Raw genomic sequence first — 20,902 nt, forward strand, 5'->3', positions numbered from 1 at the left:
ATTGGAATAGAAACGTACAAGTAGTGGGCCACACTTTAGATGTATCATAACCAAACAATTATACTGGAATCATACAATAAATGACCGGATTTTGCATATCTAAAACACTTAACGGTTGGAATCCAACAAAAAAATGTCCATTGAATCAAGGGACTAGATTGTCCTACTAATCTGATTAGTGGGTCCAGGATTTGGACGGCTTAGATTGATTTATCCGTATCCCACTGAACAATCACCTCTGCCAAATGTTAAATTAAAAATATATTACAAAAAAAAAAAAAAAAAGTGGGGCCCACTGATGAATGGGTGAACTGCATTCATCAGCCGAGAAAACAAAATAAAAACTCCAAACCCCTTTATCTCATCCCCTCCTCAGTCGTCTGCTACGTCGGAAAAAGAAGAGAACGTTTTCTTTTCTTTTTTTTTTTTAAAAAAAAAAAGGAAAAAACCGTTTCTTGATTTCGCGCGCTTCTGTTTTGCTGAGATATCTGAGAGATGGCATCTGTACACAGCATCACACCTTGCCATAGATTTCTCGAAATCTCAAAACCAATCTGCCAAACACGCCCCAATCTTCTAATTCCTGTAAATGGGCTCTCAGGCTCCTCCCTCCACCTCCTCTCCACCCCCAACAAAGCTCCAAGATCCAACCTTTTCTGCAGAAACCCGAGGAATTGGAAGATTGGTTCCGTCGCGGATGAGCTCGACGTGATTCCGGTTCAGAGCAGCGATTCGACCGACCAGCAGGACGGAGGAGCATCAGCCCACATCGTCCGAGAGGAGGAGATTGAGAGTGTAAACCAGGTCGGTGGCTTCTCCAACGAGGGGCGGTTCTCTTTTGAGGGCGCAGGTGGGGATTTTCAGGGATTCTCGTCCTCTTCGGCGCCGTTGGGGGAGGAGGGAGAGGTGGAGGATTTCGACCGCTTCTTTGATAGGGCGATTAACACGACGATTGTTCTCGCAGCCGGCACTTTCGCCATCACCAAGTTGCTCACCATCGACCAGGATTACTGGCATGTGAGTAATTCCATCTGGGTCTTCATTTTCTTCGACTGCCTTTGCATTTTAACGGTTTTTATTATGTGCTTTTTTGGGAATTTTCTTGAAGTTCTGATTATGAAGGTGTTATGTTATATAGTCTAACATTTTTGCTAATTTCCTTGGAATCCTGAAGTGGGATTTTTTAGTTGAGGGATGGAGAGACTTTCTGTCTTTGTTGCGTTTCGGAATTGCAGGAGTTTCAAGTTTTGCGATTGGAAATTTCTCGCTCAATTGCATTTGAGGTAGATTGAGATGTTGGTTTGATCTTCGGAAAGAGTTAGATTGAGAGGTTGGTTTGATCTTCGGAAATAGACTGAAGCTTTATCCACTTGCTTGCAGAACATACGAGTTTCGGCATAGATCAATTTCTTATGTTCTGGTTTCTGTAAAATTAATTTCATCCTATTAGAATTGTCTGAGAAATCTGTTGATATTGCTAATCCTATTAGAAAACATCTTTTATATTGAGTTCTAGATCACGTTGGTATTATAAATTCTTCTTCCTTTTAGTAATATGGTTTGATTTAAGAGGCAATCATGCCATGAGATGTGATGGCCATATAAGTATTGGATCTGATTCGTATCTAATTTGTTATATTGTTTATTGTTGTGATGGATGTCTCGTATAAATATTCTCTTTGGGAGTCGAATTAGGGTTACACGAGAAGCTTTTCTCTGAGTTTTTGGGGTTGCTTGAAAGTTATAGGGCTGTAATCCTTTTTGAGAGGATAGTGATTTCAATAGGGACTCATCCATGGAGTAAGCACAATGCAGAACCATGTAAATGTGTTGTGTTTTGTTTATTATTTTTTCTTTGTTGCTTCAGTTCAATTCTTACATTTATGTAAATTTTTCTTTACTTGAGTTTATATCCTTCCATTTCATCTAATTGCACCATTTTAGAACTTAGAAGCTGACTCATATTGTTTTGGACTGAAACCCATACAACTCAAATGATGCCGAATTGTATTGGGCATTATCGAAAACCTTTCTTGATCTTAACACAAATGATTCTAATATTTGCAGCGTTGATTCTAAGAACGACTTTAATTTCAATAGAGGGGTAGTACTACGAATCGAGTTTAGTTTCCATGTTTCCATGTCTTTGTAGAAGAAATGACAAAAGAAAAGTAGCACGATTCTTACGGGGTTTTGGTGGGTAGAGCTGATGCTCTCTCTATTTTTGTCTCAGGGATGGACACTTTTTGAGATACTTAGGTATGCGCCCCAGCATAACTGGAGTGCTTATGAGGAAGCTCTAAAAACCAACCCTGTGCTAGCCAAGATGATGATTAGTGGGGTGGTTTACGCTCTTGGAGATTGGATTGCACAGGTAATATTGTCAGTTTAAACTAGTGTGAATTGCAATCAACTACTAATAGCTATGCTTAAGTAAGGGCATCCGGTATGTACTTCTTTTGCTGATACCCTACTGATTGCAGTGCTATGAAGGGAAACCTCTTTTCGAATTCGATCGGGCTCGCATGTTCAGATCTGGACTTGTTGGGTTTACATTTCACGGTTCCCTTTCTCACTACTATTACCAATTCTGTGAGGTGATTTTTTTTATTTTTTTATTTTTAAATTATTTTACTTCAGCATTGAAGCAATCTTATAGCTTACCTCTCAAAAAATAATAAAATCATAAAATAAAGGAAGTAAAATAAAAATTAAAGAGGGTCTCTCTTAGCTGCTTATTTTGTGGAGTGCTGAAGTGTCCCAGTTTCCTTTTTCCAGGCTCTTTTTCCCTTCCAGGATTGGTGGGTAGTTCCTGCGAAGGTTGTGTTCGATCAAACAGTGTGGGCTGCAGTGTGGAACAGCATCTACTATGTTCTCTTGGGATTCTTGCGTTTTGAATCACCAGCCAATATATTTAGTGAGCTCAAGGCAACATTTTGGCCCTTGCTAACGGTAAGGAAATGTTCACTCTTGGTAGAGTTTCCTTTTCCGCTGATTGTCTTTTAAGCTTTTGAAAAGCCTGTGCTTCTTTGTATTGTCCCTCATTTCACCTTGAAATTCCCATGTACTCATCTCATCACAGATGCACTTTGAGTTGAAGTTAAGGTTTTGAAACTTGTTCTTCTTGTTTTCCTTCTTTGTTGGTCTGGTGTTGTTAATTTCACACTTCACAAGAGCATTCAGAACAGTCATTAGAAATAAGAGATATGAGGCGAAACTTGATAGTTTGAACTTGAGATTTTTGAAATTGGGCTTGCCTTAGATGGGGATCTTTGGATTTTAAAATGAGCTTGCCTGATTTGGAGAAAACTCAATCGATCATTTTACCTCTACTGGGTTTTTTTTATTTATTTATTTATTTTTAAATGGAGTTTGGATTCAGTACTCCACTTAAACTGAGCTGATTCTCCAAACTTTTGAATTTCTCTGTGATTGTATGAACCTTGGTGGCCTCTTCTAATTATCATGGCTCGTAAGGATTTAAGCTTACTACCATGTTGATTTAGTAGCTTATAGACATTTATGCTGCAGTTAACTGACTTTTCAACTCTCATTTTCTTGACAGGCAGGATGGAAGCTTTGGCCTTTTGCTCACTTGATTACCTATGGTGTAGTACCGGTTGAACAAAGGCTTCTATGGGTGGACTGCGTGGAGCTTATCTGGGTGACCATACTCTCAACGTGAGCATCTTTACCCACCTCAAAGTCGACTTTCTCTATATCCAAGTATTTAGTAACCTGTCTAAATACTATGAAAGGAATGTCATAGCATCCACATAATTGCTATCGTCAACAGTTATATCTGGCAAAAATCAACGCCAGTATTTTAATAATTGCTGAGTTGACTTTATCTTGACTATGGTTGAGTTCATGTTACTAACCTAGGTGGACATAACATTTTGTTCTGTTGGTATCTTGAGATGTATTCTCTTATATTGTGTACTCTATGATCCTGTATTCATATAGTAATTCTTTAGGTTTCTTGGCAAGGAGCAAAAGAAGGAAAAGAAACTAAAAGCGTGGAAATTGTAATTATTATTTCTGTTGGTACTATTGAGAAATGGAATCCATTTTTAGGGCTATGTTTTCAGGTGGAAATCTCTTATTCATTAGACAATGGTTATCTCATATCTTGTGCTAGGGAATTGCAATTGTGGAAAAGGCTAATAATTGCTTCTTGGAATACCCTGTTTTCTTTGCAAATCAAACAGGAGAAAAGCTCTTGTCAGAGGAAATCAGTCTCTTTTCCTTTCTTTTACCCCTTAACAAAAAGCCTTAAAATTTATAGATGTATGGATATATCAGCATGTCAGGTTCTCTGGAGTTGCCTTATCTGACATCTCATATTACGTGCATGTCTAACATGGATTTGTGTTCATGCCAATGTTACGTGGCTGGTAGCTAATCATCTGTACCGATCTTCTTCTCATGGCTAGTTACTCGAATGAGAAATCCGAAGCAAGGAGTTCAGAAGCATCTTTGGAGACAAATGCCAAATCTCCCTCAAGTGAAACCAAGGTATGGAAACTGTTACTTTGGTATATCTGAGGATTGTCAAGCAACATTGAAGAAACGATAACACCCCTATTATTCGATTTCTTATCAGGAATTAATGTGATGACGATGTCAGATTAAAGGAATATAGCCTGTATCTATGCTCTGTAAGTAGCCAAACTACCTGTGAAGATAGTGCCATTGCTCAAACAGACCGAGATCTGGTCGTGACGGACAATGCAGCTGCGCCGACTGCTATGGTTTCGCTGCACACTTTCATTCAAGATGTGTATGCCATGTAACAGTATCTACCTTTCATCCACAATGTATCCATCAGTATCGTTTATATCATAGTCCTCAAATGTAATCTAGAAGATTATAGTAATTAGTAGTTTAGACATTTCATTCGGGGCCACTGTTTCTACATATAGAAACGAACCGCTTCCCTTCATCCTACAATTTTCTTTTGAAAAGGTAACTCCACTTCTTCCTACTGCTTATCAAATCATTCAACATACTATACTGTTTAGAAGCTGCTGGAATTTTGTGATCACTTCCATGGCGGTGGAGGCTTTATGTTGGTTGTCATTGCTTGTTATGGTTAGGGTATTTTTATCATCTTTCATATGCCTTCAAGGATATCCCTAGTCCTATTTTTATTATTGTTTCTTTTTTGAATTTTTGAATGTAAATTTCCATTTTTATTATTCATTCGAGCATCTGTACACATATGCTTTATTTTGATATTATCTTGGCCTTCACCTAGCAGTACCCATAGTTTAAAAACCAATAAAGTCGACTCAATGTTCAACCGGGTCAAGTTGACTCGAAGACTCGACCCATTATTGTAGATTGAAGATATGAGGAATGTAAATAGATATTTAAAATACTTTAAACTTAGTATAAGTAATAGAAAAGAAAAAAAAAGAAGAAGAAAAACTACCTTCTCTTTATTTTTAATAAAATCTCCACCTAGTAGGTGAGTGACTCAGTTCAAGTCAGGCTGAGTTGACCAAGCCATTGATTTGACTCGATGAGTCTGCCTGTGTCCAGCCCGAATCAGGCCCACTACTGAGTTTCACAGCAAATTGGCTCAAATCAGGTCCAGTACTGAGTTTCACAGACTTGGCTCAAAATCTCACTGAGTCAAGTTGACTCAGCTTAGTCGATTTGAGTCAGCAAGTTTTGGAATTATGGCAGTACCTTGTTAATAATCCTTTTCTTTCGGGAACATTCTAACTAGATATTTAATGAGTAATTAATCACAGTAGCACCTGTTATCTGTTCTATCCTCACTCCCAAGTCCTCTATCCTCACTCCTAACTCCTTCCAGTTGTGATTACGCTTGTATTAATTAATGGATGCTTCCTCCGCAGGAGCTCGAAAGCTGATTGAGATTTTGTGTAGTTTCCTATCTTCTTTGCAATGTACTAAAGCTAGTTATTACCTGAAAAATTCTCATCCTGGGAATCTTGGGAATTCTCCTCCTGATAGGTTTACGTTGATTTGCAATCTAGATTGGAACTTAACAACCAGAGCTGTGGGTGTAGCGTATTAAGCTTTAGTCTCCGTGTTTGTTTAGTAGCGCATTAAGCTTTAGTGGGGATGTTGTTTAGTAGCGCATTAAGCTTTATTCTCCAGCTGATCAATCTGATTTTCCACAATAGTAGTTGAATCAGGTTTGGATATGTGGAGATCATCTCTGGTAAGAATCAACCTTACTGTCAAAACACCCAGACTCATTCTACTCATCGAAATACCAGGGATGGTGTCAATTTCAGTCCTGCTACCTACAGGGAAGTCTATTGTCATTGCATCACTAATATCCACTTCAACCAAAGCCTGAATAATGGTTTCCCAAACTGGTGAGAATTCTAACTGATTGGTTATGATCCTCCTTGGGATGCCACCCACCCAGACCACTTACAGGAAGAGTGCCATCCGAAGCATTTGGAGCTTTCCCCATGTCTTTCCTTCGAGTCCCATTCCTCATCCAGTATATCTTTAGTTTTCGAACCCCAAGAAATGCAATTATAATTGCTGCCTTAACAATTTGAATCATTTTACTATCTGCCAGCTATACCAAGAGCAAGTTTGGCAACAGGTTCTTTGTTAGCCTTTAAAGCAGCCTTTTCCTAACTAAGGCAAGTCCATTTCATAGTTTTTACATCTGATAAAGAAGTCAACTTCATCATGTTTGAGATCCTTCTCGAGTTCAGCAATGAATCTTGCAATGTCTTGTAATTTGTTGTTTGGTGTTTCGCTTTCCGGCTCCTGTGTTGAGCTGTTTGTATCCTGTTTTTGTTTCTCTTCTTAATGAATCTCCACCTATTTAAAATAAACTAAAATGAAAACAGAGAGATTCTTGGTGTCTTGGTTAACTTATTATGGATGAGCCTGTCCTCATCTCCTTTTATAATACCTCATTTTTCTTTATTGTGATTTATGATTCACAAATTCCTTCGAGAAATCCAGTGATTTCTCCGTTCTGAGCATTTTTAAATGAACAAGTGTGTTGAGATATGGGGGGCTGATACCCCCATGATGTCAGAGCTTTGAGCAAACAGTTTGGATTCTGAAAATATTACCATTACAAGGGAACATGCTCATGCTCTATAATAGAGATTAAAAGGTGGTGTATGCACTAGTTGTTTGACAGTACCTCAAAATGATGGGAACTTAATTCAGATTAGCGGTAACAAACATTTTTCTGGTTGCAGGACTCACATATTTCACACAATTTTCAAAAGAATACCACCAGAGTTCAAAAGTCTTCTGCTGGGTCATTTACCTTTTCTTCTTTAATAGTTTTTTGTTTTTTTTTTTTTTTCATATTATTGTTATCATGGCCCTTCTGATTAATAGAGTCCATTCCAAATTCATCAGAGAAGAATTGTCATGTAGTTCCAAGTGCCATGAAATGGGAGGGATGCATGACATTAGCTCATGCATGCTCACTCAATTCTATGCAGTCTGATCATTAATGAGTGAAGGCAGACTAGATCATCAGATGCACCGATTATTAGACAGCAAGTTTTTTCACGTGTACTCTGATAAGAGGCACACCTGATGCACAATGGATATGCTAACTTGAGCTGTGTTCGAACATGGAGATGGCAACAGGGAAGTGTGTCAGCCACTTTGATATGTTAGTTTGAGATCATTTCAGTGTTAGTATGAAAGTGCTGAAAGGGCCCTCTTGGAAGAAGAAGAAGCCATCTTTGAGCTCCACATCGAGTTTAGTAATGAGTAGTGTTGAGTGTGATATCTTGGTGAACTTGAAAATAAGCAGGTCCTGGTATAAAACCATATCTTGCCATGAATCCTCTGAGGAATTGAGACATTTCTATGTGCTGGGCATTTGACTAATCATGGGTGTTGAGATCATAATTTGAAAACCCGAAAACTTTGACTCTATCCAAGAAATCTCTCCGTTTCAATTGCTACAATCCATTCCCATATTTCAATACAAGGGTTTCTCTTGTTACTTGGAAAATGGTGGGGAACAGAACAATGTTAAGGGAAAGTGAATGAAATTAGCCCATGCATCTCCTCCACTCATTTCCCTTCGATGTTTGGAAAATAAAAAGGCTGAAAGGGAAGAATTTGATTATCTGGTACAATTTTTTGTTATATAGCAAGCTTTTCCTCTCTAACCTAACACCAATAACGAAATGCAGATTGAATTAATTGAGAAATGCAAAGACATCAAGAGAAACACATCCAAATCTTATTCAGAAAAAGTCCTTGCAACTGCAATACTACAAGTAGGAAGATGCAACTAATAGTTGATGCTTAGAGAAATCTTTCTATGTGATCATAACAACCCTAACAGGGATGCTGACATGGAAAACTGAGATAAGCAGTCATTCATTACAAGGTTAAGGCTTCATGGGATGCTGATTGTATCTCAGGACACTTGCATTAGCATTAATCTTTTGATTGGCTAGAATTGTATGTTAGTTTTGCACAGTTTGAAAAGGGGAAGAGACTTTTAAAATGATACGCATGCGTGGTGTAGTTATCCAGAAATCCCTACTGTCGTAATCGCTGACCTAACTATAGATGGAGCATAATCTAATAATTGAACTAAGAAGATAATATTAACTATCTGATTCTTCCCTTAGATATGGACCACTTGCTATTTTATTCTCAACCATTTATTTGATGCATAGGATTGCTTAATCAGTCTGATTTCAGAGATATGCTCGATCCACAATGGGACCCACATTTTAGATGGTCTAGATAGTGATACATCACATGCTGGGAGGATGAGTTTACTGCCATTTTCTAACTTGTCCAAAGCTAACATAAGAGCCTGGCCCTGTTTGACATGACTGGAAAATAAAAAATAAAAAATCCCTTCTTTGATCACAGAAACAGTTGGATTTGAGAAGTTAGTGAATGTACATAGTAATGTTTTATAAGGGATGGGAAAAGGTCATATAAAAGAGGGGAATGCTATTTTGCAGCAAAAGCAAGTACCCTGATTACAAGACAACCTTGACACTTGTGTGCAAGATGTAGGCTGTTTATCATGCTGGCCCACTCATCAATGGAAAATCTTTTACACTTTTAGCTGTCCATGTGCAACCCTCTAATTGAATGCTGAGGATTGTCAGATCGTTGCGAGTTTTACAAGGATGGTCAGTCCACCAAGTTTTGATGGCGTTGATCACCCAGAGTAAGGCCCACCATTTCAACAATGTGTTCCACAGTTGGTGGATCATCAACATGATGGGGCCTATTCACAATTGAATGGTGAGGATTGACAGCCCTACCAACCAATCAGGTGTGAGTGTGATTTATACAAGCTTCAGTTTCTCCTCAATCTATGAAAACACTACTGTCCATATGCAAAACTCCAATATGTCAAGTAGGGTTTGTCTGGCGTTTGTGATTTCCACACTGTAACTTGGCCATATTGGGCTGTGCAAATGATAGAATATGATCACCAATTACAACATCATTCTAACCGTTGATTCCCATCCAAGCATTCAGACAGTAAGGATTTCCATCGGTGAATATGGCCCATCTGAAGTGGGACACAATTAATGAAATTCCAATCACCGATTACTTGAACGGTGAATCATTCAGGAAGAAGGTTAGAAAAGCTTTTCCGGGTTTTCTAATCATTGATTTTTCATCAAATCTAGCCGTTAGGTTTACTTGAAAAATGGTGGTGGGCCTTCCTGATAAGCAGTCATGAACAACAAGGGACCTCTGATTCACGAGGGTTGCTAGAAAATGAGAGAGATTCACCAACATCTGCAAAAGCATAGTAGAAATGATAGGAAATGGGGTAAAAATACAGCTTTCCCATCAATACTAATGAGAGATGATATTACTGGGTATCACAAAAAATGTATTGATAGTAGATAGTTTGATTTCAAATCACTATCCAAATCTGGGCATCGCTTTGTGGGCCATGGGCATGTCATGGCAGAAGCGGATTGCATGGTGTAGCAGACCACCAACCTTTGTGGTGTGTTGACATGGCAAAGTTTTGTGAGCCCCACCATGATGTATGTGTTATATCCACACATTGTCCATCCATTTTGCGAGATCATTTTAGCGCATGAGCCCAAAAATGAGGCAGACCCAAAACTCAAGTGAACCAGACGGGGCCACAGAAGTTTTGGATCCAGCTAATATTTGTGTTTTCCCTTTATACAGGCCTATGTGACCTTATGAATAAGTTGGATGGCAAATGAACATCATGATGGGCCCTGTGAAGGTTCAACCATGGGTGCCATTGTCCCCACTGCTTTTTGTGGTGTGGTCCACTTAAGCTTTGGATTTTCCTCATTTTTTGCTCATGCCCCAAATTGATATGGAAAAATGGATGGGTGTGTGGATATAACACATAAATCATGGTGGGGCCCATAAATTTTTGCCATGTCAACACACCACCCAGGTCACACCATGCAAAGTGCTTGGTGACACAACAAGTGAGGACATCGAAACACCAAGTGCCCAAATGTCAACTGTTTTCACTAATCGATCATGACTTGCTTTGTATGAATCAAAATATCTTAGGTCGAGCTATGAGTCTTTATTTTATTGCTGTTGTGGTTTTGGCATACATCACATTTCCTCACTTATGCACTTTCCCAAATAACACCTGTTCTCCCAATATGATTAAAATGAGGCTTTAGCATATAGCACCTTCCTGGCTGGCTTATGCATTTTACCAAATAACACCTGTTTTCCAAATATGATTAAAATGAGGTTTTGGCATATAGCACCTTCCTGGCTTGTGCATTTTTCCAAATAATACCTTGTGTGTGTGTGTGTGTGTGTGTGTGTGTGTGTGTGTAAACAAACCATGCTGGTGATACTTGGTTTGAAAAATTAACCATAGTTAAATAAGCAAAATCTTTTTAATCCCAAAGCCTCAACCCTGACCCTAACCCTAACACCTCTTCTCTCTTCTCCCAAACCCTAAGCCTAACCCTACCCTCTCCCAAACGTAAAGATAAAAAGGTCATTTTCCATTATCAGCAGTCAACCATAACAGCTCAGAATGACATGATTACATGCCGGTATGTTAACCACAGGGTGGTCTTTGACCAAAATTTAAATCAGAAACAGCACCTTCAAGGGAGGGGGTTATTTGTCTTTTGCTAGAAGGGAGGGTGCTATATGTCAAAACCCCCAATAAAATTGATCAACCAAACATTACAGGTTTCCATCTTAAGATTTACATAGTAGATGCCCTCACATCAAGATCTAGACGCACGCCAATCAATCAGAACTCGGCTGAGTCAACTCACTCCAGTCTGACCCTTGGAACTGAGCCAATACCCCCAAGTTTGCAAAAATAATCACTCTTGCAAGCAAGTGTTTTACAAAAATGAGAGCTTTTCATTCATTTGGCAACCAAAAATACCAATTTACAAGTCCAGTCAGGAGTCGGAGTATCTGAATGTTCCACACCCAAGTTGACTCAGCTCAACGGGTTGAAACACGAGTGCATGTCCTCGACACCACTCAATAGAAAGATAACTAAACACAAGGAAAAACCATCTTCAAGGCTTCAATTCTTAATGCATTCTTCATCCCACAGCATATTTCAATTGCATCCATTGTAGGCCAAGTGCTCGAATTGCTTCAAAGGCGTCGACTCCTAGGCACTGCTAGTTATGAAAAATCATTAAGCAATGTACCATCCAGAAATGCAAGAATCAGGCATTCACCTTTTCTTGGGAAAATCTTGGAAGCTGTACAAGCGAATTCACTCGGGTCACGCCTTCCAAACCCGACCAGTTCTGATCCTCAGTTGTCACAAGCGCACCCTCAACCTCAGCTGCAACACACATTTTACCATTTTGCTCGTTGTCTTCTTCTGACCTGACGGTAAAATTCCGTCGCAAACATGGTTCAAGGTTCTGCACATCAGTGGGTTCATTCACCCCAGAATGAAAGCTGTGATTAATGGTTTCAGGGATGATTGGCTCCACCGGTTCAGATTCTGGATCCACTTTTCCATCCAAATACAAGCAAACCACTGCACAGTCATCCATCCTCGAAGTGGGGTATTTGAGTTTCCATTCGCAATCAGCAGAATCGACAACAGCATGTGCAGCTGATGATCGGCTTGGTGCAGAGGACACGATCCCGACCACTTCTTCATTGCTCAAGACATCCCAAACCTGTGACATGAATCCTTGGAATTAGTCCTTGAGGAAGTAGACTCGAGCACCCATTTCATATCGACCCTGCTATTGGGAAAAGCTTTCTTAACTGCATCATATTTACGGTTCTCTGCATTAATGACTATTTGTATAGTTAATGTCATCCACTTAAATAATGTAAATTAAACATTTCCAATTATTTATGCAGTCAAAAGTAAGGCTGCAAGTTTGACCCAACCTGAGTTCGGGTTGTCAAAGTCACTGGGTTGGTTTTGGTTGGAAGAAGCCAACCTAATTTGAATTTGGGTTGGGTTCAGGAATAAACTCGGGTTGGGTTAGGTCAGGTTAGAAATTATCACATGTATTTGGGTCAGGTCGGGTTGGGTCAAGCATAAAGGAATTTGCGTTGAGTTTGGGTTGGGCACAGAATTCAGATGAGTTGGGTTGCAGGTTGGGTCCTCTCGAGGTCCGGTTGGGCTTGGGTTGACCCCCCAACTGACCCAACTTACCCAAATTGCACAGCTAGTCAAAAGGGACCAATGAGAAAATTAGAGACTATCTGCTACCTTCAGTGGATGTCTCCAAAATCCAAACGAACCAAGCTTCATCTTCCTCATGCAACTCAACAACACATTAGTTGTCATGCCAGCATAATTTGAATAGGTTAGTGGCAGTGGGACAAACACAAGAGCAGAAGTGCATTGTGGAAGTAGCAAGAAAATTGGCTCTCACACCCAACTCGGATTCCTGGAAGATCGAACTGAATCAAATGCAGTACTTTCTTCTTCTTCTTTTTTCCAAAGATTTCAGGCATCCGAATCCTAGTGAATGGCTATTTGCAGCAGTTGTTCCCACTTCTACTCATCAATTGTTTCTCCTGATTCCATTTGGGATCAGCAAGATGAGCATATTCAGTAGAAAAAGCATTACTGCTGTTTGTTCTTAAAAGCCATGTAGTTTAGAACAGAAGGATGAAAAACAGGATCACATAACCAATGCATAGAGAAGATGTTTACCCCGTCAGATGCTAGCACAATGAATTGATCCATCTCTGTGAGTATCCTGTGTGAGAACTCAGGAACAGAGATCACTCCATAATCCTTCAAACAGAAATCACCAAAGGCCCTAGACATTGCTAGCCCAGGGGCATCCTCGAACGGCAACCACACCCTATGCACTTCTGGCTCATCTTGCAGCGCAAAAACCCTGCCATCACACCGTTTGATACGCTCAGCCTCCCCTGTCAGGAAAATAAAATCACATGACTAGGTGTCAAACACCATGGTATCCTGCTGAAGAAACCACAGCAATGGAACATACCTGGCAAATCAGGCTTTAGATCAACTGTCAACTGCACAGCAACCATCGAACCATTGACATCCCTCAATCCCAAAACTGCCCGAGAATCTCCAATGTTTCCAATGAAGAGATTTTGCCCCTGAAATTATCAAATGCAAATGGGAAGGAAATAAGAAGAATGGAAAGGAACTAGAGCAGGTGTTTGTGAATTTTTGTCTCACCTGTTTCACCAAAACAACAGAGGTACTGCCACTGCAAAAGCTATCCAAGGAAGGATGATATCTCAACTCCTTGTCCATGGACTTGTATGATTTAAGGAAAGCATCTCTCCACAATGAGATTAATGGATTTTCAGATGGCTCGTCCTTCAAAGACTCTCCATCCCCCTCTGGTACCTTCTTGAAACAACCACCAGTCACCCCATTTTCCCTTGCCTTGGGAGATTTGACAAACGACATCAGTTTCAGTGGTAAGGAATCCCTCACTTTACGGGAGACAAGATGCCCTTGTGGGCCATGACCATCAAAGACACCGCAAAGGACTGTATCTTCTGAAATGAAATCCTACATACAACAAAGAAATTCACAGCTTAAGCAAGAAATGAAAATCCATCAATAGATAAGGGTCATAATTACCCAAGAAGTGACTGACTGACTTCCCATACGACCATGGCGTCTTGATTAATGCCCTTCTGTCCTTGCTGAGTGAAAATACAAGAATTTTTACTTTTCCCATTCGAGAAAATCCGGTTGGGTACAGATGGCAACTGATGCAAGTTGATGGCCTGTTCCAAGAGTGATTCCCTCATTGCCTTCACCCTCTTGAATCCATTTCGAAAATATGAGGTGACACTTCTCTCTCCACAACTACCGCTGTCGCTACAGATTGAAAACCAACCACCCATCTGTTCAGGTCTAAAACAAACACATCCGAGAATCTCCACGAAGAAAACAAGTATTCAATCTCCACCCTCCCATGAAACGGATCTCAGCTTATTTTCCTGAACATGACAAATGAACCAGATTTTCTTCATATCGGTTTGATAAAAATCAATTAGCCAAAGGCCCCAAAAGACTCCAATTTCCAGATACCATCACATGCAACCAATGTTTTTAATTTTGGAGGAGAAGTTCAACAAAGATTAGAATATCCAAGTATAACCTGTATCCAGCGCATGAAACATGGAAGTGGATTAGAAAACTAGCTGACCAACAAGAGCTGATTAGTTTAATGTTTTTTGTTTAATCATCTCATACAAAAGACCAAATGCTCGAAAACTCAATTGACCAAGTACAAATGTCTTTAGAAGACAAATGAGCAGTATTTCATTCCCACCAAAAGAGATTGAAAATTACCATAGCTGTTGTGTTTCCAATGATGGTGAGGATAGAAAGAAAATAATGTATTTTACAAAAATTACCTAAGTAATTAACAAGATAGTACCTTCCATTAGATTTCTCAACCGAAGTTGGGGTCCTCAGTGCGAACAAAGGGGTCGGCAGCTCAGGTGGGCCCCACTGTGATGTTTATGTGAAATCCACCCCAACTACCAGGTGCGTCACCCCATGTTAGGACCAAACCCCAAAAATCAGCCCCATCTTTGATTCAGGTGGATTACACAATTGAAAACAGTGTATACGGCAACCCTCACCCACCAAACTGTTTCCATTGGTGTGGCCCACCCAAATCACGGATGTGCCTAATGTTTAAGCCCCAGGCCTAAATTTTTGTGTGACATCTGATGGTTGGAATATATTTCATATAATCATCTTACCAGGCCTTGCAAAAATAAAGGGTGGACGTCTCTCCCAACCTTTTCTTTTGGTGTGGACCACCTGAATCACAGATCAGCCTGATTTTTTGGCGCTGGGCCTAATGCGTGGTTACACATCTAATGGTCAGAGTGGATCTCATATAAACATCACGGTGCACCCATCAAATATCAAAGGTGGGCGTCCCACAAATTCCCTTCAAATCTCTCTTTTTTAATGAGCCCACCATGAGGTTTATGTGAGATCTACTCTGACAATTTAGATGTGTAACCACACATTACGCCCAGGGCAAAAAATCAGGCTGACCTGTGATTCAGGTGGGCCACACTATAGGAAACAATTGAGAGAGAGAGACATTCACCCTTGATTTTTACAGGCCCCAGAACAATGATTATATGAATCTACTTCAAACCATTAGATGCCACACTAAAATTTAGTCCTGAGGCCAAAACATCAGGCCCATCTGTGATTCAGGTGGGCCATACCAAGAGAAACAGTTTGGAGTGAGGGTTGCTATTTATACTGTTCCTAATCGTGTGGTCCACCTCAATCTCAAATTGGGCAGTTTTTTGGCCCCTGGGCCTAACATGGAGTGACGCACCTGATTATCAGAGTGGATTTCACATAAACATCACGGTGGGGCCCACCGGGTTGGCTGCCCCCCTTTTTTCCCTATATGCGAAGATGAAAGAGTGGTAACAGATTCTAGAGATTTTGTAAAAATCTCAGTCGAGCATCTCTACAAACATATTAGTACATATCAACAATGCAACCTTGGGTAGATGATTATCATGTCCAAACGCAACATGCATGTGTGAGATCCTGACCGTTCATCTGTCAGAAGATCAGTCCAGTCGCATCATTGAGTGGGCCACGCATCTGAACAAAAACAGACAGTTATGGCCCACCAGATGCGCGAATAAACATGAATTTTACAGAATGGCATGTTTTCAGAAATCTTAGAAATGGACTCCACGTGTCCGCGCGCCCATCCAGATCGTTCATCAGGCAGGGTGCCACCATGAACATGCTCTGGCTCAAAAATCAGACCAGTCATCTCATTAGGTGGGCCACACATGTAAACAGAGAAAAAAATGGATAGCTTTGCTCTGCTCGATGGGTAGATCGACCTGATTTTTTGGGTCCAGATCTCAAACACGAACGGAATCGATTTCATTTGCCGGAGAGAGAGAGAGAGAGAGTTTTCAAATTAGAATTTCAAATAATTTCAATCTAAATCGAGAAATATTTATAAAAAGAAAAGTATGATAATCTCTACCTTTCACTCGCAAACGCTCTAACTTATCTGAAATTCGAACGATGAAATAAGAGAAGCAGAAAATCTCTCAATGCAATTTCTTCTCTTCTTTTGAAAACGAACGAGAACATCTTTAGTTTCAGCAAAACAGAAGGGATAGTAAAAGAGGAGTTGTACGGTCCGTTTCGCATCATAACGGTGTAGTTCGTTGCAACTATATTATACCACGTAGGTTATCTGAACGTGAATCTCAACCGTCGAAATTTGGGAAATCCTTCTTCTTAATTAACTCTATAATCCTACTTTTGTATTGTATTAAATCTGGAGCGAAGAATTTTAACTTTCGCCATCCCTTTTTGAGGCTTCCAATCGACGGCTATGATTTTATGTATCTATGATTTTTCTATGAAAATTCATTCACAAGAGAAGATCCCACCATATGAACGGTCTAAAACTATTAAAAAGACGACGAGGAGGGGTAGGGAACGGCAACGGACTGTTTGACTTCATTGCGGGATGGATTAGAGCCAGAATCATTTGCCTGCGACAAACCAGACTTGGTTCTGTCGCCGTATCGACGTTGACGTGGCTGAACGGTCAGTAACTCCGGACCGTCCATCTCGTGATTCCTATTAATGTCTCAAATTACAGAAAGAAAGACAATGTGAGAATCCTTACCACTTGTCATTTACATTTTTCACCGTCCATTTTCAAGCCTCACAAAACAACAGTATCATCGTTTTAAGAGTGCTTCTTGTATTATTGGCCATTATCATAGGAGATCAATGGTTTGGATTCGACAAATATATAGCCACGTATGCATAAAGCTGTAATGAATAAATGAATGGTTCATGCTAGCATGGATAGAAGCAGTATCATCAAAGCAGGGCGGCGGGCTGCTCGTGCATTCGTCTGCCAGTAAAAAAATAAATAAATGAGCGGCGGTCATTTCTGGACGCGGATTGCTGACCATCGCTGCTGGTCGGTGCTCTGTGAAATGCTTTTATTTTATACACGGCCGTTCATCTAAATCTCAGGTGGACCACATAACAGGAAAACCTTGGTGATTGAACACCAACGGTTAAAAACTTATCGGGTCCACAAAAATTTTGGATCAATGGATTGGATGGAAAATAAGCATTACACTTACAGTGTAGGCTTAGGAAGTTTTTAACGGTGGGCGATCAATCATGACTGTTTTCCTATGGTGTGGTCTACCTAAGATTTGGATCTGCCTCATTTGTGAGGTCATTACTTAAAATGATATCACAAAATGGATGGCTGGGGTGGATAAAATACATACATGACGGTAGGGGCCACAGAGCAACGACTATGCAATTAATCCATGTCCTTCATTTATTTGGTCATTGCAGAGATTTGGCATGACAATCACCGATCCAAACCGTTCAAAGGAGACGCGAGTTTCCTGTAACATAGAGCTCTGTGGGGCCCACCGTGTGAAATCCATGCCATTCTTAATGACCGCTGTTTTCGTTGTGGCCCACTCAATTTTAAGCATTCGTATTGTCATCTTCATCTGATCCTCATCTTCTTTTCAAGTCATTTCAACTCTTATCTTAACATGTGATAGTGAAAGTGACAAACAGAGTGGAATTCATATATATGGGCATCTAAGTGGGCCCCATGGAACTTTGAGAACAAGAACTTTCTATAGCAGGTGTCACAGGAAACTCATGTCCATTCATAGGATGGGCCTTGTGATAGAAGGAGATGCATGCCCTTGAGACAAACTTTCACATTGAAAATTTTCAACCATTTGATCATTTAACTCATTTGTGTTTGAATGTGGACCATATCACCCTACTCATCCTAGCCACCCTTAGCTGTCTAGAAGAATTGTGGGCTCACCAATAGATATTTACTGAAAATTGTTCACTTGCACCATCTGGTATTATGGGTTGTGATTTTTGAGGCCCAACAAACGAAGGGTGATGTGATATTCTCCAACTATTGAGATTTTGTAGCACTACCTATTCAGCATGGGCTAGCCAAATGAACAATCAGTTTGCAGATAGGTGGGGCATACCTTTGATGGCCAAGTGAAAAACACCTATCTTCGATTTTTAATTAATACCAACTCCACTCAAATAGCTAATATTTTTGTTACTTTAATTAGAAGTTGTAAGTCTCTTCTTTTTCTTTTATTTATGTATTTATTTATTTTTATTTTTGGATAAATAGTTTAGGCGCGATGGACGGCCATGGATTGCGCACCTACAGACACAGGCTGGAGGGATTTGTACAGTTCTAAGCTCCTGGGGATCCATTGAGCTTCGTGTGTTATATCTGCTATGTTCATCCATTTCACCAGCTCATTTTAGGAGTTTAGCCCAAACATGAGGCAGATCCAAAGCTCAAATGGACTACGCTACAAGAAATAATAAAAAATATTGAATACACATCTTTGAGAACTTTTAAGGGTTATAGAATTTTAGACCAAGTTTATAGTTGTGATTTTCCTTAGAGGATGGCAAATTAATATCATGGTGGAGCCAAGGAAAGTTTCAAAAGTGTGCATGACTATATATTCATACTGTTTCATGTGGTGTGGCCTACTTAAGCTTAGAAATTGCTTCATGTTTAGGATTATACCCTGTAGACACCCCACCCAGGCTAATATCTCGAGAAGGCTAAGACAGTTCAAAAACCATGCTCGTATCCTAAACCGAACCCGAATCTCAGCCTAAACTTAACCCTAATCCCAACCTAAACCGAACCCTAATCTCAGCCTAAACTTAACCTTGACCCAAAAGTCTCCAAATTCCCAAACCGAGACCGAAAACCTTGATCCAAACCGTTCAATCCACACACAGCCCCCGCCTATACCTTATACCTTGACTAGAACCCTTTTACCCAAGCCTAAACCCTCTATTTGAGCCATAAAACCCTAAAAGAATACTACCGACCGAACCGACACAACAAACAAAGCCCGCACGCGCGAACCTGGCCCGAACGCGACCAGGGCGGTAGTCTGATTGCCACGGGCGGTAGTCTGACTGCTGCGGGCGGTAGTCTGACTACTTCTTGCGGTACTTCGAATGCCGCCGCTTGTAACTCGCGTGTGGATAGCCATCCCAACGTCCAAAAGTCAACTTTTCCCTGGATTTACCCCTCTCATCTCCACTATTTACAATTTTACCCGCCTCAAGAACCAATGAGAGTGTGCCATATGGCATCTCCATCCCCTCCACGAACCACCACTTGCCACCTCACCTTTCAACCCTCTCAAACCCAATAATTACAGTAATGCCCTTGGAGAAGGCTATAAATAGCCCTCTCCTCTTCTCATTTCAACAAGCCTCAACAACCAACAATCCAAGAGAGTGAGAGAGAAAGAGAGTGAGAAAGAGAGTGAAGGAAAGGGAAGGAGCTCCCAAGCCTTCCAAGTTCAAATCTTTCAAAGCCACCCCCTTAGCCTTTCCTCCTGACCTCTCCAACCCATCCAACTTAGCCCAGTTTGATCATGGTTCAGTCTATGTCTTAACCTATTTAAGAATCAAGCCAAGGATCCATCATCCTATAAGCATTCATCATGACATCCACTCCCTTCTCAACCCCTCTGCTTCTTTAGATCTCTAGTGAACGTATGCTCTATAACTTGCCATACATCGGATCCTGTCACATTAGAAATTCCTAGTGATTTAGTCCATTTTTTACCTTTTTACATAAGCATCATCACATCCGCCTTCTAAACACGTCATTGGACGTATGCTCTGTGGCTTGCCGAAATCTCAGATCTTTCTGCATCAGAAATCCGCGTGTGTGCTTAGTCATGTCTCGACCACATCATTCATCCCTTGAGATTGTTTTACCACACAAAGTAGAGACCATACATTCGTACAGACAGAGAGGATGCCTAATACCTTCCCTCTTTGTAACCAAGTTCCCTTACCAGGAATCCCGAATCGTAAACCAGGAGTCAACTTAAGGTAGGAGGGTTTTCGAATTTCTCCAACCTTACGTATTTCGTGGTTCTAGCCGACCGCAGGATTCTGAGATTATTCAGCTAGTGGCGACTCCAACATCCACAAATCATCTAAATCACCCCCCACCACCAAAACCATAACTTTTAAACTAGCATGGGTGCCAATTTTCAGTGTCTACAGAATGGTGACTCCACTGGGGAACTGGTAGCTCGCACTAGCTGAGACCTGACTTGAAAGTGTGTGGTACTTCAATTTCAAGGGAAATCATCATTACACTCATACAAAAAAATAAATAAATCTATGGCTTGTTCTTTCTTAGGTACAAATTTAAACCATGACCACTCGATCCCGCGCAGCCATGGCCTCTCAAGCTACCCATGAAGAAGAGTCAGCACCTCAACCAGCTCCCGAAACATCCACACCCACACCTACATCATCACCCGCACTGCTACCACCAGTATCTCCAACAGACCCTCAAGCCAACAACACCATGCA

The 20,902-nt window shown here is 40.5% G+C and overlaps 2 protein-coding genes across 3 annotated transcripts; one reads left to right on the forward strand and one right to left on the reverse strand.

The window, feature by feature from the left end:
• The first annotated feature begins 432 nt into the window (after window positions 1–432).
• Window positions 433–4,899, forward strand: LOC131221965 (uncharacterized). Its single transcript, XM_058217263.1, has 7 exons — window positions 433–1,017; window positions 2,234–2,374; window positions 2,484–2,597; window positions 2,779–2,952; window positions 3,566–3,681; window positions 4,437–4,518; window positions 4,607–4,899. The coding sequence occupies exons 1-7, from the start codon at window positions 496–498 to the stop codon at window positions 4,616–4,618; spliced, it is 1,161 nt and encodes a 386-aa protein (XP_058073246.1). The 5' UTR covers window positions 433–495; the 3' UTR covers window positions 4,619–4,899.
• Window positions 4,900–11,340: 6,441 nt separating this feature from the next.
• LOC131221966 (probable protein phosphatase 2C 52) lies at window positions 11,341–16,628 on the reverse strand. Of its 2 annotated transcripts, XM_058217264.1 has the most exons (6): window positions 16,482–16,628; window positions 14,086–14,591; window positions 13,652–13,993; window positions 13,452–13,569; window positions 13,148–13,371; window positions 11,341–12,149 (listed from the first exon to the last, which is right to left on the reverse strand). In XM_058217264.1, exons 2-6 carry the CDS (start codon window positions 14,332–14,334, stop codon window positions 11,682–11,684), a joined length of 1,401 nt encoding a protein of 466 aa, XP_058073247.1. In that variant the 5' UTR covers window positions 14,335–14,591; window positions 16,482–16,628; the 3' UTR covers window positions 11,341–11,681. The 2 variants fall into 2 exon arrangements, with proteins under 2 accessions (XP_058073247.1, XP_058073248.1); XM_058217265.1 differs by lacking the exon at window positions 16,482–16,628 and having other exon boundaries at window positions 14,066–14,229.
• Window positions 16,629–20,902: the final 4,274 nt, after the last annotated feature.

The sequence above is a fragment of the Magnolia sinica genome, chromosome 12, assembly GCF_029962835.1.
Source record: "Magnolia sinica isolate HGM2019 chromosome 12, MsV1, whole genome shotgun sequence".
Lineage (NCBI taxonomy): Eukaryota > Viridiplantae > Streptophyta > Magnoliopsida > Magnoliales > Magnoliaceae > Magnolia > Magnolia sinica.

Bases quoted from the DNA above. Each gene is read 5' to 3' on its own strand.
- LOC131221965 (XM_058217263.1), top strand. From the start codon at position 496: ATGGCATCTGTACACAGCATCACACCTTGCCATAGATTTCTCGAAATC. The intron at 2,375-2,483 runs GTAATATTGTCA...TACTGATTGCAG, and splicing joins TTGGAGATTGGATTGCACAG to TGCTATGAAGGGAAACCTCT. The intron at 3,682-4,436 runs GTGAGCATCTTT...TCTCATGGCTAG, and splicing joins TGGGTGACCATACTCTCAAC to TTACTCGAATGAGAAATCCG.
- LOC131221966 (XM_058217264.1), bottom strand. From the start codon at position 14,334: ATGGGTGGTTGGTTTTCAATCTGTAGCGACAGCGGTAGTTGTGGAGAG. The intron at 13,570-13,651 runs GTGAGACAAAAA...TGATAATTTCAG, and splicing joins CTGTTGTTTTGGTGAAACAG to GGGCAAAATCTCTTCATTGG. The intron at 13,372-13,451 runs GTATGTTCCATT...TTTTCCTGACAG, and splicing joins TCTAAAGCCTGATTTGCCAG to GGGAGGCTGAGCGTATCAAA.